Below are 27,851 nucleotides of genomic sequence, written 5' to 3' on the forward strand. Positions count from 1 at the left end.
CGAATCAATTAGGTTTAGCTCTTAAAGAATTTTGTGGTTTTTAAACTAATAAACGTACCTCATCTCTTATTATAATCAATTGATCAAGAAATTGATAGTTTATTAAGAAAAGAGAAACTGAATTATCAAGAGATTGAGATTTGGTTATTTATGATTTGCCATAGATGCATTTTGCAGGATCAAAATAGAAAGTGAAAAGCATTATTCCTAAAGTTTTAGTATCTTTAAAACATTAACTCTTTTAATAATTTTAAATTCTCAACCATTTATAACTTGTTTTTATTTGATTCACTATTTTTATGACAATTGCCTCTGAAATTTTAGTTTTTGATTGTCTGACTAGAATAATCAATTTACCTTAGTCCATTAATTTTCGTGAAACGATAATCCACTTCCGTAATATTACTTAATACGACTCGGTGCACTTATCGAATTGTGATTTTGTAAAATTTCACATCAATTCAGCCTGCTAAAGTAATGAGAACCATGATACATAATTTTTGTGATGCCAATCACAAAAAAAAAAAAAAAAAAATCCCAAAAATTGTTTTACTAAAATCGGATGATTACGTAAATCATTGAAGAAACAAGAAGAATATTTTTGAGAAGGAAGCATTGTAATTTACATATTTCATTTGTTTTTAGTTTATTCTCTTGTTATTTTTCTATCTTACAATAAAATTTTGCTCATCAAATTGTCAACTCTTTAATTTACATTTTTAGACTAAATTATATTTTTGTAAGTTTGTGTCTAATTTTTAATTTTTGACATTTTATTTTTTTAAATATTAGATAAATTAATTTTTAATAAAATAAAAAAATTAAATTTGTTTATTTTTATTTTAAATTTCATACAATTTAATTTTTTTATGAAAATATTTTTTAAAAAAATTATGGCTAATTTTTTATATTAATTAAATATGTGTGTAATATATTGTTATTAAAAATTTAGATTTTTTTTATATGACACTTTTTTTTTTAAAAATTGATATTGATCAAATTGGAGGGTCAATTTATTTGAGGAGTAAAAACAAATTATAAACCAGAGAGTACGGTTTGTATTTTTTTAATTTTTGAAAATAAAAATTAAAAGATTCGATTTCGGTTTTAAAAAATGTTTATTTTTAAAAAATATATATTGAATGGTCCAATTTGTGATTTTTTTAAAAATGTTAAACAATATAAATCAGATGATATGATTTATAAATACTACTGTTCAAAAGAAAAAATCGGTTTCTTCAATTTCTTTATTTTTATATTTTATCATATTTGATTAGATTGATATTCATTCTTATACAAGTATAAAATGTTTTACATAATTATTATGCAGTTTTTTTTTTTTTAACTAAAGATAAGAAGATTTGAATCTGCGACCTTTTATATGAGTATGAGGAGACTATGCTATTTGAGTTATAACCAATGTTCTGAAAATTGGACCTGCCAGTCAGCCGGTTCAACCGCAAACCGACAACATTAGCAGTCGGGTTAGCCATGTAAAACCGTTGTTCAGAAAACCGGTAAAAAACCGTTGAACCGGACAAGAACCGTCCGGTTGGACCGAACCGGAACCCGCCCGGTTTACACAAAAACGGAAGCTCCTCCGTTTCTTTCTCCCTTTCCCCCTTTCTTTCGTCCATTCAGAAAGAAATCAAATCACACAACCCCAGCCAAAAAACCCTAGCACTGTAAGCCTACACCACCGCCGCAAGGAGTGGCATACTGCCGCGTCCGTCGCACTCAAAGTTCGCCATCCGTCCGTCTATCTAGCTTCCCTCGTGATCCAAGTCTTCAACCCCTGTTCGCTGTCACCGATCGCGGCTGCTTCCTCGAGCTCGGCGTCCGTCGTCTTTGTCTGCTCAGCCGCGCTTCCGTCGCCGTTTGTTTGCCGTTCACGTTCGCGTCTTCGTTCAGCTGTCGTCTTCGTTAGCGTTCTTCGCCGTTCACGTTCGCTCGGCGTTCACTGTTCGCGTTCACTCCCCGTTCACCGTTCGAGTTCGCATTCGTGTTCGTCTGGAAGCCACGTTGATCTGCTTCAAACACTGCGACCAACCCGCGCGCTCCACCTAGCCGTCGAACTGCTCTCTTTTGTCGCCGCCGTGAGTTCCCTAAACCCGCCACCAGACAATACACTCACACAACACCAATACTCTGCTTCAAACTCTGCAACTTCTGATTTCTATTACAATAAGTAACTATTAGATTTGGCAGTGGTTTGGATTATTTCATAGACTGAATTGAAGTTACAATAGTTATGTTCTCTTATCTATCACATTGATATTAAGCTTTGAATTTTCTTATTTTGTTTTAATTTTACGGCACTGAACATGTTTGATGAAATGCTTTAACCATATTTCTGGTTGGTTTTATAATTTCTAGCTTTTAGAAACTTAGTAAGTTGATTGCATGTGAAATTAGAATAATTGGATCTAAGTAATTAGGAAATTTTAACTGTTATTTTGAATTTGTTAATTTGCTAATTGTTCTTGTGTTGTTGTTCTGTTGTTCTTCTGTTACTTTTAATTTTTTTCTGTTTTTATTGTGATTTTCTGTTCTTGATTTAAGCTGTGATTGAAGGTTCTTTGGTTTTGGTATTCTTCACTTTCCTGTAAGCTTAGCTTTTAATTCTTTGAGCATACACGGATCAAATCATTGTTTTCAGCAATGGTGATTTTTAGATTTTTTTTTGGGTTGCTTTGTTTTAAATGTTCTTATTCTTGTGTTTTTGCTGTGATTTAACTGTTCTTTTGATTTTTTTTTTCGAATGCCCAGTCAGTACTTGGTTGATTGGTTTTGCTCACTAAATGTATTTGATGATAAATTTTAAATTGATAACTCTATTACTGCTTTACTGTCTGTTTCTGTAGTTAAATTTTATTAAAGTTTCTTGAATTTGCACTGCCTATTTTATTGATTCACTGTTCCTTCATTGCTTTTTTTTTTGTTGTTAATCATTGTGATGAGCTTTGTTAAAATTGGGTTGAAAACTACCAATCTTTCTTCATTTTTCACTGTTCTAACTTCTGTTCTTATTAAAAGATTTGCAATTGGTGATCTTTTGATTTATTATATGCTTCATGTTTTCATTGTTCTGTTCTTATGAAGAAAAAATTTGCAATTAGTGATTGTATGATTCATGTTTTGATTGTTTTGTTATATAAACAAAATTCTGTTTTCATTGTTTGGTTGCACTGTCCCTGTTCTTGATCTCTGCCGACTTGCTACCCCTCCTCCGTGTTGGATTCTTTTTGTTTCAGGTTTTGTTGTGTTTTTGTTTCAGCCTCTGTTGTGTTGCGTGTTTGTTTCGGGCTCTGTTGTGTGTTTATTGTGCAATACTATCATTTTTTGTTTTACTTTTTGACTTAGATACATTAAGACAATATTCTCTATCTTCAACTTGTGCATTGTAATTCAATCCAGCTATTTTTAATGGAAGTATAATTATGTTAATTGTCAACAAATTTGCAGCAAGTTATTGCATATTTTGATAATTAATTACATTTAGTTGGTGATATTTTAGGTAGGGTTTTAAATTTGAAAGATATTTAGGATGTTTATATATAATTTATTTATTATTTTATTATGGAACGGTTTTTTCAGTTGAATTACGGTTAGACCGGTTGGACCAGTAAACCAATGAACCAGTGACTAAAACGGTTTGATATCCGGTCCGGTTTTCAGAACCTTGGTTATAATTCATTAGCCACAATTATTATGCAACTATATTTATTTTTGAGAAAAGGATAAATAAGTCCCTGATCTTTTGCTCCGCGGACATTTTTGTTCCTGACTATTGAAAAATACTTTTAAGTCCCTGACCTTCAGAAAATTTGGACGGATCAGTCCCTGACAGAAGCATTTGGACAGATCAGTCCCTAACGGAGGCATTTGGACGGAGGGACTAATCCGTGCAAGTTTTGTGAAGGTCAGGGACTTAAAAGTATTTTTCAATGGTCAGGAACGAAAATGTTCGCGGGGCAAAAGGTCAGGGACCTATTTGTCCTTTTCTCTTTATTTTTTTATGAATATTTATAAAAAGTAATTATTTTTACTCATGTGTACTCATGTGACATGATTAAATGTGACATGATTAAATACACGTGTAAAATTAAGACAAAAATTAAGGACAAATCTAAAAATTTTAATTTATCTAATCTTTCCTCCCCTCCTCCTCCCCTTGTTCCTGACCAGTCGCAATCTGCTCCCCCTCGACGGCAACGCTCTCTTGTCTCATTGTCCCCTGCTCGTCGCTGGTAGTCTTCTGCTCCGTTGTTTCCGTTCGCGTTGCTTCGTCGCCCACTTTGTTGCATCTTCTTCCACCGCCGCTGCATACGTCTGCCGTTGCTGGCGTCAACACTGCAGCTCTGCTTCACCGTCTCTCTGTCGTGCCACTGGCCTCTGCTTCATCGCATCGTGCCTCTTGCTTAATTGCCTCTTCTCTGGTTCTTGCATCTCCTCAGCTTCGCCTTCTCTCACTTCCATGTGCTTCATCGCTCCTATATCTCTGCTAAGCATTTAGGGTTTTTGCACATTTTAATTTGATTTTAATGCTATTCATTTGTTCGAAATTTATAATTTGTTATCCTGATTATTTGAATATGATAATTAGGGTCAAAAGGAATGCTGGCTGCGGGAGTGGAAGCTCAGATTGGGTGCGTGGTCCTAACATGATGCGAGGTATACGCCATTCAATCTCGTCTTATTCAATTTTCTAGCTTAACCTTCTTATTTGTTCTAGCTATGTTATTAGTTATTGATATTTGATTATTAGTCTCGTCTGTTGCTGCTACTTTCTTTCGGTGAGTTCATCTGTTCAAGAAATTTAATTTCCTGTTCATGTTGCTCATTTATCATCTTTATGTCAAATTTATTGTGTTAGTTATTCTTGTTGCTGCTGTTAATTTTCTGCCTCCAGATATGTTCTTCTTCAGTGATTTTGTAGATGAATGAATGAGTAGAGGCAAGTTTGCGTATCTCCAAAGACATCATTCCTGTATATGTTTCTTGTTTTGACTGTCGGAGTAGTAATACTCTTATGTGCTTCAATTTCATTTATGTCTCACTTGCCAATAAAAACATTATTGCTCATTTTATTTTAATCTATTTACCAATTTGAACAAAACAATCAACAATTACTAACATATATTCTGCATCATATCTGCATATCGACATGGTAGAAATAATGAAAGTGTGAGGCACGCTGTCTAAGTCCTTTGAAAGTTCTTTTATTTTTTATCTTTTGGAAAAAATGAAAATGGATCCGTAATTTTACCTCATAGATTGTCACAAACTGAATTTATATATGTATTTGTCTTTATTTATTTATTTATGCATATAATTATAGGTGTTTTTTGTCTAAGTGGTAGGGTTAGCTTCACAGTTTGCTTTTGTTTATGGAGATGAAGCAACATCCTTCAAATCATATCGTATTTCCAGGTTGCCACTGAGAATTCTGCATTGAGTGGTATATATGCTACCACCACTGTATTGTAACTTAGTAATTTGCTTACAATGTATGTTTTGCACTTGGCTCCACATCCTTCCTTATATAGTTAATTATATTTATTGATATCAACAACTCTGATTCTCAAGTGTAATGATTCTTAACATTTATATTTCTTTTATTGCTTGTCAATTTTTTTTTACTGTAAAAAATATTAAAACTTATAGTATACAATTAAATAAAGCTAATTTTCTTATTATATTGAATAATACGGGCATCCCAACAACCTCTTCCCTAGGTGTGTTTATTTTTTACACCCTCTTGTTTTGTAGATTATATTTCTGATTTTTGTTTCTCCCTTAATGTGGTAAGATTAATTATAGTTTCTTTGTTGTATCTCTGTAGCCATTGCTGAATGGATGCAAGAAAACTTCTATCCCTTTTGAAAGCCAGTGTGACTTCCAAGTCACTTAAGCAAGGGAAACTCATCCATCAGAAGGTTGTGACTTTGGGGTTGCAAAGTGATGTTTCCTTTTGCAGGAACCTGATTAGCCTGTATGTTTCTTGTCATTTATATGATTTTGCAAAGCATGCTTTTGATACCATTGAAAATCCAAGTGAGATTTCTTTGTGGAATGGCCTAATGGCTGGTTACTCTAAGAATTACATGTATGTGGAAGCTCTAGAGCTTTTTGAGAAGTTCTTGCATTACCCTTACCTTAAACCTGATAGTTATACTTACCCGAGTGTTCTCAAGGCTTGTGGCGGGTTGAGAAGAGTCATCTTAGGGAAAATGATTCATACCTGTTTGGTAAAAGCTGGTTTAATGACAGACATTGTAGTTGGAAGCTCTCTTGTCGGTATGTATGCTAAATGCAATGCACTTGAGTATGCTATAAAGATTTTTGAGGAAATGCCTGAAAAGGATGTGGCAAGCTGGAATACAGTGATTTCTTGTTATTACCAAAATGGAAAATTCGAAGTGGCCCTACGTTATTTTAGCATAATGAGAGGATTTGGTTTTGAGCCTGATTCAGTTACAATCACAACAGCTATTTCCTCATGTGCTAGACTTTTGGATTTGAAGAGGGGAAGGGAAATTCACAAGGAGTTAATTAATAGTGGGTTTCAGCTAGATAGTTTCATTAGTTCTGCTCTTGTTGACATGTATGGAAAATGCGGTGACCTAGAAAATGCCATAGAGGTTTTTGAGCAAATGCCCAAAAGGACCGTGGTTGCTTGGAATTCCTTGATTGCAGGATATGGTTTGAAAGGTGACATCATTTCATGTATTCAACATTTTAGGAGGATGTACAATGAGGGAATCAAGCCAACTTTGACTACTTTAAGTAGCATAGTAATGGTTTGTTCACGATCAGCTCGATTACTAGAGGGGAAATTCGTGCATGGATATATAATACGAAACAACATACAACCTGATATTTTTATTAATACCTCCCTAATGGATTTATACTTCAAATGTGGAAAGGTTGGGTCAGCTGAAGCCATCTTTAAGTTAATACCGAAGACAAATGCCGTTTCTTGGAACGTCATGATTTCTGGATATATGACGGCAGGGAAATTTTTTGAAGCCTATGACGTGTTTAGTGACATGAGACAAGCTCATGTAGAAGCAGATGCTATTACTTTTACTAGTGTTTTAGCTGCTTGTTCACAACTAGCAGCTCTAGAAAAGGGTAAAGAGGTTCACAAATTGATTATTGAGAGCAACTTAGAAGACAATGAAGTAGTTATGGGGGCTCTTCTTGATATGTATGCAAAGTGTGGTGCTGTTGATGAAGCATTTGGTATTTTTAGAATTTTACCGGAGAGAGATTTGGTGTCTTGGACTTCGATGATTACAGCTTATGGGTCCCATGGCCGGGCCCATGAAGCTTTAAAACTCTTTGCTGACATGCTTCAGTGGAATGTGAAACCTGACAGAGTTACTTTTCTTGCCATATTATCTGCTTGTAGCCATGCAGGGTTGGTGGATGAAGGATGCTATTATTTCAACGAAATGATCAATGTTTATGGCATTATGCCAAGAGTTGAGCATTATTCATGCTTAATTGATCTTCTTGGACGTGCTGGAAGATTAAATGAAGCCTATGAGATTCTGCAAAGAAATCCTTCAATCACGGATGATGTTGGGTTGTTAAGCACATTATTTTCTGCATGTCGTTTGCACAGAAATCTTGATTTGGGGGTTAAAATTGCAAGAATGCTAATTGACAAGAATCCTGATGATCCATCAACCTATATTATCCTGTCAAATATGTATGCATCTGTTCAAAAGTGGGATGAAATGCGGATGGTGAGATCAAAAATGAAAAAGCTTGGACTGAAGAAGAATCCAGGATGCAGTTGGACGGAGATTAACCAAAAGATTCAACCCTTCTTTTCGGAAGACAATTCCCGATGGCATTTGGAATCAATTAAAAAATGTCTTTGGTATCTTACTAGTCACATGGAAGACGAGTCTATATCATTTATCCATTTTGATACTGAAACTCAGATATATTACTAGCCTTCAAAGGAAAAGAGCGTAGGCTTAGCAGATAGACATCACAAATTACAATGATCCTTAAACTTAGTTGCAAGTAAAATTTTTCTGTGAGCAAAATGTAAGGTAGCTTTACTGTGCTTGATTTTATATTTAACGCAGGGCTGCCAACTTAGTAATTTGTATTTTGTACCATCACTTAATAAATAGTGAGATGGACTTTACTGTTAACTGGCTTGAGGAAAACCACCTCAACAGCTAAATGTTTATAATAACAATAACAATATTATTATTAGAGGAGTGTTACACATACAAGTCATTTTTGTTTACAAGTCTTACAAGTTGAGCCTAACACGCGCGTTACTAAACCATCTTCGCGTGTTTCATCTTTGTTTCCTTTTTTACGAAGAAGAAGAAGAAGAAGAAGAAGCGTGAAAACGGCGTGAATATAAATGACTTGTATGATTTGTATGGAAAAACGTTCTCTCTTTGTCTTCGATCTCCTTCTGTTTTTTTGGATTTTCATGGTTTCTGAAATCAAGTTTTGAAATTGTTTTAAAGATGATGGAACTTCAGAAATACACCTGAACGATTACAAAAATACACCCAAACGATTACAGAAATACATCCAAAGGATTACAGAAATACACCCAAAGGATTTAAGAAATACACCCAATATAGACCCAATATAGGGAGAAACAGTATATTTCTTCTTGAAATCAATACACCCAAAGGATTACAAAAATACACCCAAAATTCGTTGAAGTACACTTTATGCATAATTCAGAACTCTTTCTCTTTTTTCTCCTCATCTTCTGCTGCTTCTTCTTCTTCAAAAACGATTTCAGAAGAAGAAGAAGGAGAAAGAGAAGGCAAGAAACGTACCTTGAATAATGTTTCTTCGTTTTTTCTGGTGATTTTGATGAAGGAGAAAGAGAAAACAAAAAGAAGAGAAGAAATTTCAATAAAAAAAGAGGGAGGAAGAGAAGAAAAAGAGACACGGAGAAAGAAGAAGAGAAAGAGGAAGAGGAAGAGGAAGAGGAAGAGAAAGCACGGAGAAAGAAGAAGAAAAAGATGCACAAAAAAAAAATGTGAAACGGCGTGTTTATAAATGACTTGTATGAAAAATCATTTGTATGTGGAGATTTACTCTTATTATTATTATTCAAACTTCGTCTAAGTGGCATCCAATTCAATTCTGTTCAAAAATAAAATTTTTAACTTTATTGTAGCTAGAATCAAGAAATATTCATCTTGTTTATTATTTTAAATATTAAAATGTTAATTTTAATTTACATAAAATATTCTTAAGATAACCTTTAGGTGTTTCTTTAGTGAATACAACAAAATATTTAGGATATGTGTTTGTATAAAGTAAGGTAAATAATTAGAAATAAAGAAATAAAGAACGTAAGTTTTTATAAAAATAAAAAATTTTGAGATGCGCGTTTACTATTTGTATTTATTTTTTATTACTTTTGCAGCATTCTCATTTTTTATTGAGGACCTTTGGTTCTCACTCTGTTAGTGTTAGGGTCTCAAGTTTTTCAGAGAATGGATAAGAAGAGAGACTTTTGAGCTTGAGAAAGTAGGAGATTCTTTATAGTCTTATTAGTAGTCTTCTCTCACTATATATATATGTATGTGGTGAATTCTATCATTTCCTTTGTAAAGTAATAAGTAACTTATTCTATGTGATGTGTTATTTTTTAATTGGTTATTAGGTTAATTATGGTTAGACTATTTTATAATTAAATTAGTTTTTAAAATGGGTAATTATACAATTTTTTAAAGTATTAAAAATGGTTTTTTTTTCAAATCATTTTTAGAAGATGTATCCTAACCCTCTGTAATGGCTTTCAGCCTTTCGATCCCTCTATTCTTTCATTCTCGTCGCGCCTCTCAAGCAGCACCGCCTCGTTGATTGTAATCAAATTATAAGCCAATTGAGTAACAAAAAAAAAAAAAAAAAACTGATAGGGAGTTTCAAGAATGTAGAGAAGAGAGAAAACCAACCTATCCAAGCAAGGCGAAGCAAATTTTGGCCAGGGGTGATAGCAGCGACGGACGAGGATGCGACGACGAGAGATGCACCAGAGCAAAGAGACTCAACGACGTAGAGCAGGGGAGCCACAGACGTGACCGCGCAGTGTTAGAGACGCACCGGAGCAAGCAAGAACGACGAGAGACACACCAGAGCAAAGAGACGCAACGACGCAGAGCAGGGGAGCCAACGAGAAAGAAAAATTTAGGATTAGGGCTACCATTAATGTGATTTGAAAAATTAAAAGAATTAGTTTCTAATCTTTTAATAAATTATATATTTATCTCTTTAAAAATTTAATTATAATATAATTTAATTATGGTTAAAATAGTAACTCAAATTAAAAGTAAATATCTAATTAAAATGTAACACATTATAGGAAATAATTTTACATATTATTTTAGAAAGGATTAAGTAGAATTCGCCTATATATATTTATATTACTTTTATAAAGAACTCTTGTAAATAAAATATATTAATATTGACATGACTGTATTTATGTATAGGTATACCTGTATGATTTATTTTTAATATGATTGTACATAATTTAATTTCAACCATATAATCATTTTTAAATGAGGAAAAGAAAAATTTATACCAACAGTGATATTATGATTTAAACATAGTGTTCTTGTGTGAAAGTTGACTCCGAGGTATAGCTTGTTCTGGTGGTACTTGAACTAACTTTCTTTGGAGTAAAAAGGGTGGAACGTCGTCTTCTTCTAGGAAGGCAGTGTTGGGTACCTGAAAAGGGACTCCAACGCTCAAGTAAGTATGAATGTGAGAGAGTTCAGAATAAGACTAGAATGAATTGCGTACCTCTTGACTAGTTACGTGCTGGTATATATATCTGATTGTTTGTTGTGTACTCCGTTATTCGTATCAAGTTTGTTATTGGTTTGACGGAGTCCATGCTGGTTGTTACCCGAGTTTATTAGGATAGTGGTAGCTTGAGTGGAGCGGTTATTTTAGAGGGGTTTTCTCTTCCAGCTATACTAGGTTTCGAGATTGTTGTTGTTGTGGGCCAAGGTTTGGGTAACGGATCATAGCCCCCAAGCTTGACTTATTTTTCAAGGCCGAGCTATAACAGGTCGAGCTTATTTATAGCTCGGGACCGAGTATAGTGGTAGCCCCAAGGTCGACTTGTTTGCTTGTGGGGGTTTTTTGAAAAATTTGTCAAGGTTGAAATTTTAGGCGGTAAATTAATTGTATAGGAGAGAGAATTCCGGGAAACGTGCGTTATAATTGTGTGTTGGGAATGGGAATGGTTGGAGATCAGAGTCGTTGATGTTGAAGTTGGTAATCGTGATCAACGGTTGGAATTTGGTTGGGGGTTTTGATTGTTTATCTGAAGATGTGGCTTAGTGGGCTGGTTAATTTTCTGGACTCTTGGCTTACCGTTTTTGGTCTACGTCTTCCCTGCGTTGTTTTCAAAATGAGAAAAAAAGGTTAGTGACTGTTGCTTTTTGTTTTCGTTTCTCTTCTCCTAGTTCTGCTGTAAATTTGCTGATGGATAAAGGGAAGGGTGTAGTGGTTGATAAGAGGGTTAAGGGTAAGAGGAAGAAGGAACTAGTCGAGGATGCTAATAAGGTTGTGGAAGAGGTTTTTGTTTGGGATCCTTTGAATCCATACGGGTGGGTTGCCGACTCGGTGAAGGGTTGGGTTTCTAGTTTTGATGATGAGCTTAGCGTATCCCAGTTGGGTTCGTCGTCGTCTTGGGTTAGGGAGGGTAGTGAGATAAACCTTAAGTTCATGCCATGCAATGCGGATGATCGGATTTTTCATCGGGGTGAGGGTTTCGAGTACTTTTACATGTACAATGCTGTGTTTGTGGAGTTAGGGGTTAGGTTTCCGTTTTCCGAATTCGAGTGGGGAGTTTTGATGCAATTGAAATGTGCCCCATCACAATGGCATCCAAACTCGTGGGCGTTTATTAGGGCTTTTGAGATTTTGATGGGTGTTTTAGAAATGGAACCGTCTCTAGAAGTATTTTTTGCTCTGTTTTAATGCAAAGGTGTGAAGAGGGGGTGTTAGCTAAACCTTGCTAGTGCTCCTGGACGGGCTATTTTCAGCCTTTATCGTTCTTCGTTCAAAGGTTTTAAATCCATGTTTTTGAAAGTTGGTGTGGTTGAGAATGATTTTCCCTGGTATGTTGATCATTGTTTGTTAGAAAAATTCACTTTGTTTTGGGTTTCGAGGCCTAGGCAAATTCTGGGGATGGATGTGATGGAGTATAAAAACGAAATGGTTGTTGAGTTTTTAGTGAATCATGTATCGTCTTCTTCTCTGCTTTCTGTTGTGGATATGCTTGATCTTGAATCTGATAAAGATGCTTTGTTTGAGTATATAGGTAAATAGTTGTTGGTCTTCTCTTGTTTGCTTTGATATTTTGTTTTGTCGTGTGCTCTTAGTACCTTGTACTTTTGCAGTGGAAAAAGCTCCAAAGGTGACTTCTACTAGCTTGCGCGCATTCTTTCGGTCAAAGAATGTTGAGAGGCAAGGCTCGAGTAGTCAGGCTGCTGCTGAGGTGGGGGCCGAGGTGAACCAGGGTTCCCCGGTGAAGAAAATTAGGTATAAAAGGAAGAAGGTGGAAAAGAAAGAGAGAGAAATGGATGGGGCCGAGGATATACTCGGTGAGAAAAGCGTCGATTTGGAACAGGTGAAACGATTTGCTGATAATCAGAGGGCTTTGGATGGTTATAGGGGAAGTGAGGATTTGACGTCTGTATGGGGAGAGCACTTCTCCTATTCTGCTGTTGCTGATGAGCATGCCCAGAATCCCTCTGATGTGAAGATTGTTCATGATGTTGGTGATGTTGGCGTTGCTCAGTTTCTGCAGGTATTGTTAAGTATTGTTTTTATTATAGTTCCGTTTTTGGTTGCTTGCTTCGTTTGAGTGATACTGTCTGTGTGGATTTCAGGTGGTGGGAATACGTCTGATGTGTATAGGTCGGTCCCAGGAGCTGAAACATGCTCAGGACTCCTTTGATAAGGCTTCCATGGCTTAGCTGATGCAAGAAAATGTGGAGAAGTTGAGCAAGCTTTGTGATGCTCTTGACTTGATTAATACACTGCAAGAGAAATTGACGACGTGTGAGAAGGCTGAGACAGAATTGAAGGAGAAGAACGTGGGTCTGGAGGCGAGACTGGTGGCTCTTGGAGTGGAGAAAAAGCAGGCTGAAACTGAGAAAGAGGATCATGGCTTGGAGATGTTCTCAGCTGGATTTGACAGGGCTGTCGAGCAGGCCAAGCTTCTTGCTCCTGCTGCTGATCTTTCGAAGATGGACCCTTGTAAGGTTGTGGTTGGGGATGAATTGATTGAGGATGAGGATGGTGTCGAGGGTGAGAGGGAGAACCCTGATGTTTAAATTTGTAATAGATAGTTCTTAAAACTTGTTTGACTTATTTTCTTTTGACTGTTTGTGGTGAACTTCTGGCATTTAGCCAAATATTGTGGTATTGAGGATTTGATGTTGCTATTACAAGTTTGCGCTGTTTGGAAGATGTTTTCATGTGTGTTTTTGTTTGCTTGTGAGAATTGAATGATTAGGAGTTGAAGTATAGTTTTGAGAGTTTTGTTATTCGTGTGAGATATGCACCTCGTTTGTGTGTTGACTTTGTGCGCGGAAAAATTTATGCGCGAGGTATATGTTATTAGCGTTACTTCGACTTGTAGTCATTTGGACTTTGTTCGCTCTAAGATGTACGTGTTTGATCAACCAAGTTTGATGATGTTAGAATTGGTTTTGCAAGGGATTGATGTTAGTCGCATTTCGTTAGATATGTTTGAATGTATTGCATAATTAGTATTGTTTGTTTTGAAGCTGTTGATGTAATTTGAATACTAGGGATAGCTAGTTGTGTTTTATTGTAGTAGAATAAGTTGTGAAAATGCGGGGTGGTGTGCCTCATTAAAACCTCTCCAACAAAACCCTCTTTAGGGATAAAATCTGGCAGTAGGAAAAAGAGTGCATCACCGTGTCCGACATATACATTAGCTAAAGTACATTTTCAAAGATGATACATTCCAAGTGTTTGGTAGGGTGGTTCCATTGAGCTTTTGTATCTTGTAGGCTCCTTTGCCGATAACTTGTTGGATTCGGTACGAACCTTCCCAATTGGCACTTAGTTTACCATGCCCCTGTGGTTTTCGTACGTCTTCGACCTTTCTGAGTACGAGGTCTCCTTCTGTGAAATTCCTCGGTTTGAGTTTTCGATTGTATTTCCGAGCTATAGCTCGCTTGGATGCTAGTTGGTCTAATGCTGATTTGTTTCGTTCCTCCTCTATGAGGTCCAGCTTGGCTTTCCTGGCTTCAACCTTGTCGGTTTCATTTGTGTTTGTTGTTCTGATGTTTGGTAGAGATACTTCGATAGGTATCATGGCATCGCTTCCATAGACGAGCTTGAAGGGGGTTTTCCTTGTTGATGATTGTTCTGTTGTGTTATAGCTCCACAGTGCTTCAGGAATAAGCTCGGCCCATTCTCCTTTTGAGTCGTCGAGCTTCTTTCTGAGGCCCTGCAAAATTATCTTATTGGCAGGCTCAGCTAAACCGTTAGTTTGTCGATGTTCAACAGAGAAAAATTGTTGGATTATCTTGAAATTTTATAAGAAGTTTGTGAATTTTTGATCTATAAACTGTCTACCGTTGTCGGTTATAATGAATTGAGGAATACCAAAGCGGCATAGTATATTTTTCCATACGAAAGAACTCATTTTTTCGGAAGTGATTTTTACCAATGGTGTAGCCTCTATGGCGACAATTAAGAATTTAACCTGACCTGGAGCGGGTAGAAATCGGCCGAGGATATCGAGCCCCTATTTGTTAAACGGCCAACATATCTCGGATTTATGTAACTGCTCGGCCGGGTTGTGGGTGATTGGTGCGTGGTGTTGACACTGGTCACAGTGTTTGACTTTACCCATGCAATCTTGTTTTAGCGTCGGCCAGTAGTAGCCTGCTCGTAGTATTTTGGCGGCTAGGCCTCGGCCGCCGATGTATGTTCCACAGACTCCTTCATGCACTTCATCTACTGCCAATTTGGCTTCTGCCGAGTTTAGACATCGTAGAAGGGGTCTTGTAAATCCTCTTTTGTATAGTTCTGTTCCGAGCATGGTGTAGAAACTTGCTCTTCTTTTGAATTTTCGATGGTTTTGGATGCTGTTTGGGATAATACATGTTTTCAAGAAAGTTATGAAGGGTGATCTCCAGTCGTCTTCCTGCAAGATACTCGAAATAGTTGTTAGCATAATGCTAGGCTCATCTAGTGTTAGTTGAGATAATATAGGTGTTGTTGTTTGGCTTCTTGTTGTTGCTAATTTTGAAAGGATGTCTGCTTTGTCATTTTCTTTGGGAGGTATATGGGAAATATTAAATTTTTGAAAGGTACTAATGAGGTTGTTGACTGTTTTGTTGTACTTTTCTAATAGTGGGTCTTTTACCTGGAAGTTGCATGTTACCTGTTGTACCACCAGGAGAGAATCACATTTGACGTTTATTTGTGTGATACCCAAGGTGTGAGCCAGCCGCAGTCCTGCTATTAAAGCTTCATACTTTACTTGATTGTTGCTTGCGTGAAAAGTGAATTGTAATGATTGTTTGAATTGTGTTCCGTGATCTCCTTCGAGGAGTATTCCTGCTCCAGAGCCTTTGCTATTTGAGGCTGCGTCAATGTATAGTGTCCACATGATATCTTCGGGAGCTTGTTCTTCCGTAGTAAGTTCTGCAATGAAGTCGGCTAGTGCTTGTGACTTGATGGCTCCTCTGGATTGGTATTGGATGTCGTATTCTGACAATTCGATTGACCATTTGATTAGTCTCCTAGCTAGTTCAGGTTTCGACAGTATTTGTCTTAAGGGTTGCTTCGTTCTAACCATGATGGTGTGGCTTTGGAAGTAGTGTCGCAGGCACCTGGCTGTTGTAACTAGAGCTAGGGCTAGTTTTTCCAACTTTGGGTAGCGAGTTTTGGCATTCTGGAGTGATTTACTAACGAAGTATACTGGGTGTTGTTGCTTCTTTGTTTCTGTTACCAATACAGAACTGATAGCATGGTTAGTAATAGATAAGTATAGATAAAGTGGTTTACCTACTTCTGGGGTTTGGAGGATTGGGGGAGCTGAAAGTATGGTTTAGTTCTGTAAAAGTCGTTTCACACTCGTCGGTCCATTGGAACTCCTCTTGTTTCCTTAAGTTTTTGAAAAAGTGGTGTGCTCGGTGGGCTATACGAGGCAGGAACCTGGCTAATGCTGCTAGTCGACCAGTCAGTTGTTGGACCTCTTTGACCATCCTTGGACTTCGCATGTTTAAGATCGCCTGGCACTTATCGGGGTTTGCTTCAATGCCTCGGCAAGTGAGCATGAAACCGAGGAATTTTTCACTATGTACCCCAAAAGCGCATTTTTCTGGGTTTAGCCTCATATTGTATTTCTGAAGTTATTGGAATATCTCTGTTAGGTCTTCGACGTGGTTTTCCGTGTGTATTGATTTTGCCACCATATCGTTGACATAGACTTCTATATTCCGTCCGATTTGTTTTGCGAAAATTTTGTTCATGAGCCGTTGGTAGGTTGCACCTGCATTTTTGAGTCCGAATGGCATAACCTTATAATAGAAATTACCATTGTCAGTGATAAAAGCAGTTTTGTCTTGATCAGCCTCATGCATTAAGATTTGATTGTAACTAGAATAGACATCCATAAAACTTAGGCATTGGAAACCAAAAGAATTATCAACAAGTTTATCAATGCATGGGAGGGGGTATGCATCCTTTGGGCAGGCCTTGTTAAGGTCTGTATAGTCCATACACATCCTCCAATTACCATTACTTTTTCTTACCATTACCACATTGGCTAGCCAGGTGGAGTATCTGAGCTCTTTGATGAATCCGGCCTTTAGTAGTTTTGTAGTTTCCACGAGGGAAGCCGTTCTTTTGTCGGCGCCGAGGTTCCTCTTTTTCTGGGCTATAGGTCGGGCTGATGGATTGATGGCCAACTTGTGGCAGATGACATTGGGATCTATTCCTGGCATATTTGCTGGTGTCCAAGTGAACAGGTCGACATTTCGTCTTAATAGCTCGGCCACCTGTCCTCGTTCGGCGTCTCTTAGCGCGTTGCCGAGGTATATGTATTTGTCTGTGTCGCTTGTCAGTTGAACTTTAGTAAGATCATCTGTTGGCATTGGTCGCTGTTGATGGTTAGTCCTCGGGTCCAACTAGGCCAGGGGTGGTAGTTGCTCCGAGTTATATACCGCTTGGACGTATTATTGGTCTGGCTGTTTTGGTTATTCGTTCTTCAAGCTGGCATTATAGCACTGCCTGGCTTCCCTTTGGTCTCCATGAATGGTGACAACTTTGTTATCCTGTGAAAGGAACTTGACACACAAATGCACAGTAGAGACAATAGCATTGAATGCATTTAAAGAAGGTCTGCCCAAAATGATGTTATACGGGCTTTTACAGTCTACGACGAGGTATTGTATATCTATTGTTTTACTGTTGGGATATTCTCCGAAAGTAGTTTGTAACCAGATATAACCTCGGATTGAGACGCGCTCACCTGAGAAACCTACCAGTTCTCCGAACGAGGGTTGGAGATTCTTGTCGCTTAGCTTCATCTTTTGGAATGTTGACTAGAACAGCACGTCTGCGTTGCTTCCGGGGTCCATGAGGATTTTCTTTACTAATGGTTCACCGACCTGCGCGGTAATGACGACGGGGTCGTCTAGGTTTTGATCATTTGCCTCATAGTCTTCGGGGGTGAATGAGATTTCTGGTTTGTCTCTGTTGACAGGTTGGGATGGAGTTGATTTTGTCATCGTCATCATAGCTCGGTATGATCTCTTTCTTGCCGAGTTTGTGCAACCGCCGCCTGTAAAACCGCCAGAAATACAGTTTATTATTCTGCAAGGCAGATTGATATCGTTATCTACCTTTTTCCCCTTATCTCGGGAATTGTCGGATATTTTGGATTGTTGGCCGAGCTCGTCTGTGCTTCGCTTCCTTCCTCGGCTGTCAATGTATTTGTCCAGCAGCCCTTGGCGGGCGAGCTTTTCGAAGACATCTCTGGCTATTACGCAGTCGTCTGTAGTGTGGCCGTACTTTTGGTGGAAGGCGCAGTATTTTGACCTATCCACGTGACGCTGGTCTTGATATGTACCGGCCCTGTTTGGAGGCTTGATAAGTTTTGAGTGCAATATGTCATTTATGATGTCCTCCCTTTTGGCATTGAGGGGGGTGTCGTTGTCGAAGTTGGGTGTTAGTCTGAACGTTCTTTGATCCGTCCTGCTGTTTGATTGTCTGTTCCGCCTTTCCTCCTCCCTGATTGGGGTAGGTTTATCTGCTCTTCGTAGTGCTCAAAATTCTTCCACCTCGATCTGGGTTGTTGCTTTTTCGCGGAACTCGGCTAGGGTTTTTGGTTTTGCAATGACTATGGATTCTTGGAATTTTCCTGGTCGGAGGCCGCTCTTTAAGGCATGGAGGTGGACTTCAGGGTTTAGGTTAGGTATCTCGTTGGTTTCTTCGGCAAACCTGGTCATATAGTCTTTGAGGCTTTCGTTTGGTCCTTGTTTGATGGTGCTTAGGTAATCGGAGTTATGGACGTATATTTTGGATGCGGCGAAGTGGTTGACGAACTGGTCTGCTAGTTCGTCGAAGTTAGAAATGGAGCCTTCAGGGAGGTTGGAAAACCAAATCAGGGAGGCTCCATCTAGGAAAGTTGGGAAAGTACGGCATAAGATTGGGTCGGAATCCTTATTCATGAACATCATGGCCTGGAACTTGGTGACGTGGACATTCGGATCTCCTATTCTGTTGTAGGGTTTTAGGGTTGACGGTAAGGTGAAATTTTGGGGCATTTCGAAACTTATGACTTCTTTAGCGAAGGGGTTGGTTCTCTTTTTGGTGGCCGTTTTAGTGGTTTTAGGGATGGTGTGTTTAGTTTCAGAGGTGTGCTAATCATTATTGTCCTTGTTTTCGGCACTTTTGTGTTCTTCTTTGCTTCGGTCGTGCTCCATTTATCGCAGGAGCTCGGCCATTCTTTGGTTTTCGGCCTTCAGGACCTCGTTGATTGCCAGGATTTCGGCCTGAGGGAGCGTGGCTGTGCTCGTCCGCCATGCGTCGCAACCTGCAAAAAAGAGTATGACAGTATCCAAAATAGGAAGTTGTGGGGTTAGAAAAATATCGGCCCCACGGTGGGCGCCAAATGTTCCTGTGTGAAAGTTGACTCCGAGGTATAGCTCGTTCTGGCGGTACTTGAACCAGCTTTCCTTGGAGTAAAAAGGGTGGAACGTCGTCTTCTTCTGGGGAGGCGGCGTTGGGTACCTGAAAAGGGACTCCAACGCTCAAGTAAGTATGAATGTGAGAGAGTTCAGAATAAGACTAGAATGAATTGCGTACCTCTTGACTAGTTACGTGCTGGTATATATATCTGATTGTTTGTTGTGTACTCCGTTATTCGTATCAAGTTTGTTATTGGTTTGACGGAGTCCATGCTGGTTGTTACCTGAGTTTATTGGGATAGTGGTAACTTGAGTGGAGCGGTTATTTTAGAGGGGTTTTCTCTTCCAGCTATACTAGGTTCCGAGATTGTTGTTGTTGTGGGCCAAAGTTTGGGTAATGAATCACATAGTATTCTGTTTTTTTTTTTTTTTTTTAGTATTAAAACGAAACTAAGAGTCCTACCATAGTATTCGGTTATTAAGGGTGTTACGTAGTATATTTGGTGCAGCTGGCTAGGGCCCAAAGTTCATGTGCACGTGAGTAAGTGAGAAAAATGAATTCACTATTTTATACGCGAGAAGTGGTGTATATGTAGATATCGTGATTATGCCTGAGTTGGTGCACATACGTGATAGGCGCGTATGCATGATGTTGTGTATATGTACTTCTGCACTTCAGGTCGGCTTTGAATTCCTTTGTATATTCTGCTCTAGGGGTGTTTAAGACTCTGACTTAAAACTTTGTCCGAATTCGATTCATATTTTGTCAAATTTGAATTTATCATTTTTACTCGATATTATTTTTAGGTAAGATTCTGGTCATACTTTAGGTTACTTAACACAGCTCAAAATTGTATTCTATAATTAAAATATATCTTAAAATATAATTTGCAAGGAATATTATACTTTTATATTTTAATTAAATTTTTTATACTAAATAGTATTATTTTTATTTTAAGATAATTTATTTTATTATAAATATGATATAACATATGTTAAATTTAATTTTTAAAAGTAATTTTTTATTAATTTATTATATAAAATTTATAAATTTTTATATACTAATATTATATCAAATCGACCTAATTTAATCCTGTTTATTTTAGGTCAAGTTAGCCAGTCAGGATTAAGTCAAAATATACCCAGTAAATTATTAGATTAAATTTGGGTCTAATTATTAAATTCGGTCTGATTCGACCTATGTACGCTCTTATTCTCTTTTTTTTTTTTTTCTCTTTGTCCATGCCTTTTCCATTTCTTTAGGCCAATAATGCATATAACTTAATTCTAAAATACTCAAAGAAAATATATCACAACATCAAGTAAAATAAAAGACGCGATAAAGTTAGTGATTTATAATCCTAAAAATAATAGTTTTAAACATCAAATTCAATTAGAAAAATATTCGCAAACACATGAAAATTAAACTCATTAAGATATATAGTAACAATTTTGTGTCAATACTCAGTCATAATTTTCATATATATTGTGAAACAGTAAATTTTAGTTGTAACAATTATAATTATCATCATAATATATAATAAAAATAAAAATATATTTTTTCACAAAAAAATAGACTAAGGTCCAGTTTGAGTAAACAGTTTAATTAAACTTTTTTTAAAAAAATAGCTTAAACAATAAATAACTATATTAAAAATAGCTTATAAATAAGTTATTTTGTGTTTGAGTTTTTAATTCTAAAAGTATTTATTTTAAAAGAAATGTAATAAAAAGTTTTTCATTATGAGAGAAGTCATTTTTTTTAACTTTTCTATAAATTCTTTTAAGTAATTTCTTAAAAAGATGCAATTTAGTTTTAAAAATTACACAAAACATTAATGCTATTATTTTTCATAAGTCAAAATCTCAAACAAATTATTTTTGAAACTTTCCTAATAGACCCTAAATAAAGAATAGTAACATTAATATTTTGCTACTAAATGTTTGCGACTAAAACTAAATTTTTTGTACTATGCAGAACGGTAGGTGTTGGAAGTGTAGCTTAGGAGTGGCAGCAACAGCAATAGCTGCTCTGGGCACTGTCGCCCTCTTCCTCTTCTTCCTTTCTCCATGTCCTTCTCTGATCTCCCTTTGCTTCTTCCCTTCTTTCTTCTTCTCCCACATTTCTACTTGGAACCAACTCTTCTCTCTCTTCTTTTTTTCCGTTTCTTGAACCTTAACTGATCTCTATCTCTTTCTTTTCTTTGTTTTTTTCATTCTTTACTTAGTGAAAGAGGCTAGGATAATAGGTATTTTGGAAAATTTTGGATATTTGGTTTGTGTTTAATTTATATTTTCTCATCAACTAAATTCAAATAACAAATTAAAGATAATATTAGTTAAACTCAATTTGTAATAAATTGAACTTAATTAATTTTCACTAAAAAAAATGGAATATAATTATCCCTACCTACCTTAATAAAATAAATCCCAAATAAATTAAAAATAGGTTTTTTAAAAGTTGAAATGCTATCGTCTGGGACTTGAGTTCTTTAATTTTGATTACCAGGAATTTCGTAAGATATGAGAAGAGCTAGAATCATTTAGAGGATGGAATGAAATTGCTTTTCGTCACTTAATATAAAAATTTGGTAACAGAAAAAAATTGGTGTTTTAGTGTTTAATAATATGGAGTATGAAATACGGTCTTTCCTGTTACTTCAAAATGATGAAAAATTTAGTTTCAAAAGCAACCATATAAAAAACTGTGGTTTAAAAGTATTTTAGAAGATGATATTTGAAGCATTGCTAAAGCCAATCAATAGTATCTCTGGATGACAAATGTGTCTATAAAAAAAATAATGTTCAAAAAATAATAAAAAATCGTTTAAATAATTAATCTAGTATTATCTTATTTGCATTTTTTATTATCGCTTATTTTATTTTACATTCATTAATTATCGGTTAGGTAAGTAATATAATATATAGTAAGTGTATAATTATAAATATAATTTAATTTTAATGCATGTCAGCATAAAGTAATTTTACACGTGCATCCAATTACATAATGCCACATCAATAAATATAATTACCTTTCACATTGATTACGTGAATTGCCATCCAAAAGAACGAATGTGATTATACGATTATGTAAATCAATGCATTAAAATTAAACTCTTACAAATATTAGTACATAAAATTATAAATACTAAGTTAAATAAAATAATTCTAAGTTATTGTCTTGCTAGTATTACCAACTGATTTAAGTAATGTAACATGTAGTAATTCTATAGAGTCCAAATAAGGTCCTGAGATGACAAGCATCTAGTTATGGATGATGTATAAGTAGTAGAATAATGTTGGACCTATTTTTAGGTCTTGGAGACTTGTTGTTGCACGACTAAAATAGATGCACGACTACCGAAATCTGGTGAGGCAAGAAAATCACCGATGACACCTAACTCTAGAAATTCGCTCCAACTTGTAAGTCCCTCTAATTGAGGCAACTCAAGCTCGTGCCTTCTACCAACTATGAACAAGTCGTGCTCATTCACTATGTCACGCAAGAAACATGCTGTCTTGGATCCTTCCTCTACTGTAACATCCGTACAGCACACATTTCCAACGGCATTGCACGTGACCATAAAATCTTCCAAGTCGTCGTTACAGTGCGGCGTATAGTGTGTGTGGACAAGTCTGTACACAACTAAGCGCACCCTCGGGTTCTTGATTGCTCGTCTTGCTATGCACAAGGCTTCTCCATCATCTGTTCCACCCAAATAAATAACCGCCAATCGAGTATGTGACTCTTTTATGGAGTGTTGACCTCTGCTGACTAGGATTCCAACTGTGCATGGAGCAATGTCTAGGACCTTGTTATTTAAGGCCCTCATGTTCTTGTCATCGCATTCGATTGCGCCATCAATGGACCATCTTTGATGAAACGGAAGGATCACCATGGATGCCACTTTGTCCAACGCGAGGTTGCAAACGTCTTCATGCATGAGGGTTGGTAGGGATATTGAAGTATAAGTGTTGACTATGACGGCACCTGCATTATCATGCTCATATACGTCGAAAGCGATGATGACGTCATCTGAGTATGCCTTGTGGCTTGATTTAACCCTTTGGTGACGGTGGGAGACAAAGACGGGTAAGGAGCGACCAACGAGCTCTATTAGATGCAAGACGTCAACCGTCATTGGGTTTTCTAGTGATGGAAAAAAGAGGTCAATGACGTTGGTTATGGGTACTATGTGGCTCTTTTTGTGAATGCAGGTGAGTACTCTCAATTCAGAATCGGGTTTCATGTCCATCAGGTTTCTTTTTTGGTAGCCAGCATATTTTCTTGAAGGATCATACAGGGACTTTACAGACCATTGAACAATGCTTGCTGTCACCATTATGCTTATCATCATTGTTCCATATGTGTGCCCACCAATCATCTGTATGCATAAACATATATTTAAGAAAAAGTTTAGGAAGCAGCACTTTTATTAAAATTTGACTAATTTCTCGTTAAAAATATTAATAATAATTAATTGATAGTTACAAATTACAAAATTTGGTGGCCTTTTTAACACTCCTCAATAAATTAATAATAGTAAAATATATTCATCAAGCTTTTTTCCACTTCACATTTTGCTTAGATTAATTAATTTGACATTTTTCTAAATTTCTATTAGTAATTAATATTGTTTGCCTAAAAATTAAATCGGTAAACTATTAGTACACATTTTTTGAAAGAAAAGTTTAATAAGGAAAAAGAAAAGAAATGATTACCTTATTATCAAACTGGGAGCTGGACAATCCAACTTCCATTTCTCCTTTGCTATTCAAAATAAGGGCGAGAGACAAAGCATCGCTCACGGGAAGTTTGCACCACAAGGCAGGTAAAAAGATTGCGAGTGTTTTCACAACGTGGGTTAGTAGTGCCACAAGAGATGTAGCTATAACCACATTTGGTCGGTGATTAAATGAAAAATCAGCCTTCATAGTGCATGTGGCCACAAAGATTGGCAGAAAGAACCAGTTGCCAAAAAATCGAAGCTTCTTGACCAATGTTGATCCTAAAGGAGGCCCTTCGGGCACAGCTAAGCCTAATATGAAAGCTCCAAGTAGAAAATCTTGATTTATATTGATCGAAATCCATCCCAAACCAAAGACCATTAAGATGATGAGGTAAACAACACCATTGCTCACTGGCCTTCCTTCTGGCGTGTTTTTTATGACCCAAAACATTATTGGTCGAAAAACCAACGGAATAAGGGTAACAAAGGCGATCAAGTAGAGCGAGTTTAACATCTTAGCCTTTGTCCCATTTGCCATTCCAGCCTTGATGACGCATGCCATCGTGGTGCTTAGTATGTCACTTGACAATGCTGTGGACAATGCCAATCTTCCGAGTTCCGAGTTTTGCATTTGGAGCCCGTTGAGGGTTTTGTAAATGACTGCAAATGAAACCAGATTGTGCAATGCGGATGAAACCATGAGATCTGTTCTCATTGAATTAAGATCTGGTTTTTTAGTGAGGATGTATTGTAGAAGTGGGTAACCAATCATTGTTGGTAGTACTAATCCAATTGTCGCCAGTGTCCATGCCTTTTTCCCTGTCCTTGTTATCATGGAGAAATCCATTTCAACTCCGTTTATGAAGATGAAAAGAACAAAACCAATTGATGATATTGTAGAAATAACGTCGTGACTTCCAAATGGAAACAACTTCGCCATCAAATCACGTGTTGGCTCTTCTTGAATTGAAATTCCTATAATAATGCCAGCCTGCATATGGAATGTATATTATTATGTACATACAACAGACTTAACGAATAGTAACCATTATGACTTGTGTTTTACAATTTTAATGTATCAGATATGCATGGCTAAATCGCCAATTATGATTTATAATGAATTGTAGAAAATTGGGATACATTATATTTCGGTTCGGAAATGTTTGGTAATAAAAAAAATTAGTTCAAACAGTTTAAATTTATCTTATTTAGTATTTATTATTGAAGAGTGTTAGAAGGTTTGTGATTTGTAACAATTAATTAGTTATTATTAGTGTTTTTAATGGTGTGAGATTACATCTAATAATGTTAGATTACTCATTTTTCTTTTGTTGGCTAAGTGCTAGCCAAATTTTAATAAAAGTGATGGCCTCAAACTTTCTCTTCATTATTTAGTTAAATAAGATAAATTTAAGCTGCTAGGGCTAATTTTTTAGGTGGGTACTCTCATGAAGATATTATAATTGTCTTCATGTGATGATTTTTCTTTTTGACCCTTAGATGATGGAGTGTAGGGTTAGATTTTGATATGTTATAAAAGTGTTGTTTTTATTTGAAGTGTGGCCAAATCAATAAATCACACTTTTATACAAAGCATCTTCATAAAAAGATGTTTTTTGCATCTTCATTTGAGTAGCTCCCAATTTTTTATTGTCTCTCAAGTATTACTATTTATATAATTTGACGTCAACTATTCCAAGTGTACACTAAAATCAGTCACTAAAATTAGTTAAAATATAAAAATACATATTGAAAATTATCACTTAAATAAGGACCATGTTACGTGTACATCAAAATTAGCCACTAAAATTAGTCATCAGTATAAAATACATGTTAAAATATAAATACATATTAAAATAAATTAAATTATACATGTATTTATACATAAATATATTAGTGACTGATTTTGGTGTATAAATAACATTTTTACTTAAATAATATATATATTTATATACAAATACATAATAAATAATTTTAGTAACTAATTTTAATATATAAATAATATTTTTAATTTGATGTTATGTTTCTTATATCAATACTTGTATTGGTTGAGGTATATAGATGCATGGAGCATGTGTTAATTTGAGATAAATATATAGGTGAATTCTAATATGTTTATGGTAACTACAATGGTTAAAAAATATTGTTAAAATTAATGTTATATATTTTTTTTAATTTTAAAAATAATTATTTTAAAGATTTCTTTAATTTTAACAATACTTTTTAAAATATTATAGTCATGCAACCATCAAAACATAGGCATATCAGAATAACCCAAATATATGTTAGCTAGCTAGATGTATATAGTCTCACTTTTTAAGCGCGTATAAAAATAAATAAATAAATAAAAATGTAAGTTCAGTTGTTTATGCCGTAGATGGAGGTACATACCATGATTTGGGAAACAAGAAAAGGGAGTCGCAATCGCTTGAAAAAAAAGTGGCAGATTTGTGTCACGACAAAAATTATAAGCACTTGCAACTCAAACAATGGCAGAAAGGATTTCATCGGTTTCCTGCCATTTTTTTGGCCACCCCAAATGCCATCTGAAACAATCCTGGGTGGAGCTTTGAAGCAAACTCGGTAGGTGTTATTATCTAGTTGCTTAACATTGTCGAACAAATTCTCCTTTGCAAACTCTGCCATTCTAGCATGCAATGCAAATTTAAATTCCCACGATAGATATTAATTGGAATAAAATTTCCTACAGAGAAATAAACTTTTCTGCAAAGAAGACACTACACGTACTTGAACATTGTGTTTTCCCCCCTTTTTTTAAGGATTGAATTTGTTTATCTTATCATGATTTGTTAATGGTTTGTCACATAATGCTTTGGTGGAATTCATAAGGAACTAAAACTAATAATGTACTAAATTTTACACATGCCAACTTTGGAAACAATCATGCACTAATTTAAAGAGGTTGTTACTGACAAAGTATGCTTAGATTTAAACAAATTATTAGCTATTTTAGTTAAAATAAGTTATAACTAATAAAATTTAAACAAATTATTAGTTATTAACTTATTGTATCCGTTTTTTTTTTTTTTGGTATTATTGTACACGTATTTAAACAAATATTATTGGGTGAAATAGAGTAGGTTAAATGGGGTACTTTTTTTTTAGAATGTTACATATCCAACAAGAAACCCCTAGCTTCATATTGGCCCAAGGCCCAAAAGTTTCTGACAGCTCAATAATGAATTTTTGAATTTAAAATCACTGATATTCTAACCACTTAAGAGATACAATAAGTCACCATCTTTATATAGTATAACGAAGAGTTTTAAGTGTACCAAAAATACTGGTATTTCAATTATTTTAACTGTTGATTTTAATTAATATATAATCAACGGTTAAAATAAGTGCAACTTGAATGTTTTTGATACACTTAAAATTTTTCTTTATAATATATAAAGAGGAACATTCTACTCCTCCAAATACACACAATACATTTTTTCACTAACTCTTTCTTTAAAGATAACTACTGACTTGGCTGTCAAAATATCTTTGCATATCATCCCTCTATCAATCACACATTATAGTCCGAAGATAGGAGGAATCCTGTATCACAAAAAAAAAAAAAAAAAAAAAAAGGCTATCTTCAACATCTCAAGCAACTCACGAACAGGGTAACATAGATGGGGTAAGTGAAATGAATAATGTGCCATAAAAAATTACTAATATAATAAAATTTCGAGTCATATATCTATGTATGAAAAGCCAGACATGGGTGAAGTGAGGATACAAAGGAAAATGTTAGCGGTGTAATAAGGTTGCTTAAACAGAAAAATTTTCAATAAAATTTAATATCCTGATTTCATAAAAATTTACTTAATGAACAAGCTAAAATTAAAAATTAACATTACTTTATGATAAAATTAAAAGTCATTATGATATTTATAAGATTTGTTGTAAG

The 27,851-nt window shown here is 35.7% G+C and overlaps 4 protein-coding genes across 21 annotated transcripts; 1 reads left to right on the forward strand and 3 right to left on the reverse strand.

Moving 5' to 3' along the window:
- Positions 1-1,612: 1,612 nt before the first annotated feature.
- LOC112782582 (pentatricopeptide repeat-containing protein At5g27110) lies at positions 1,613-8,246 on the forward strand. 18 transcript variants are annotated; one of them, XM_025825039.2, is made up of 6 exons: positions 1,635-2,096; positions 3,598-3,665; positions 4,189-4,479; positions 4,607-4,674; positions 5,364-5,461; positions 5,846-8,246. In XM_025825039.2, the coding sequence occupies exon 6, from the start codon at positions 5,856-5,858 to the stop codon at positions 7,968-7,970; it is 2,115 nt and encodes a 704-aa protein (XP_025680824.1). In that variant the 5' UTR covers positions 1,635-2,096; positions 3,598-3,665; positions 4,189-4,479; positions 4,607-4,674; positions 5,364-5,461; positions 5,846-5,855; the 3' UTR covers positions 7,971-8,246. The 18 variants fall into 18 exon arrangements, with proteins under 18 accessions (XP_072085632.1, XP_025680829.1, XP_072085631.1 ...); XM_072229530.1 differs by lacking the exon at positions 3,598-3,665 and having other exon boundaries at positions 1,618-2,096; positions 5,358-5,461; XM_072229528.1 differs by lacking the exon at positions 3,598-3,665 and having other exon boundaries at positions 1,618-2,096.
- A 5,738-nt stretch (positions 8,247-13,984) lies between these two features.
- On the reverse strand, positions 13,985-15,103 carry LOC140182947 (uncharacterized). The gene is made up of 2 exons (XM_072230927.1): positions 14,911-15,103; positions 13,985-14,535 (listed from the first exon to the last, which is right to left on the reverse strand). The coding sequence occupies exons 1-2, from the start codon at positions 15,101-15,103 to the stop codon at positions 13,985-13,987; spliced, it is 744 nt and encodes a 247-aa protein (XP_072087028.1).
- Positions 15,104-17,615: 2,512 nt separating this feature from the next.
- On the reverse strand, positions 17,616-18,752 carry LOC140182948 (uncharacterized). Its single transcript, XM_072230928.1, has 2 exons — positions 18,514-18,752; positions 17,616-18,303 (listed from the first exon to the last, which is right to left on the reverse strand). Exons 1-2 carry the CDS (start codon positions 18,750-18,752, stop codon positions 17,616-17,618), a joined length of 927 nt encoding a protein of 308 aa, XP_072087029.1.
- A 3,761-nt stretch (positions 18,753-22,513) lies between these two features.
- On the reverse strand, positions 22,514-26,578 carry LOC140182949 (cation/H(+) antiporter 4-like). Its single transcript, XM_072230929.1, has 3 exons — positions 26,324-26,578; positions 23,925-24,923; positions 22,514-23,587 (listed from the first exon to the last, which is right to left on the reverse strand). Exons 1-3 carry the CDS (start codon positions 26,576-26,578, stop codon positions 22,514-22,516), a joined length of 2,328 nt encoding a protein of 775 aa, XP_072087030.1.
- Between the last annotated feature and the right edge of the window lie 1,273 nt (positions 26,579-27,851).

This window comes from Arachis hypogaea, chromosome 20, assembly GCF_003086295.3.
Source record: "Arachis hypogaea cultivar Tifrunner chromosome 20, arahy.Tifrunner.gnm2.J5K5, whole genome shotgun sequence".
In the NCBI taxonomy this organism is placed as follows: Eukaryota; Viridiplantae; Streptophyta; class Magnoliopsida; order Fabales; family Fabaceae; genus Arachis; species Arachis hypogaea.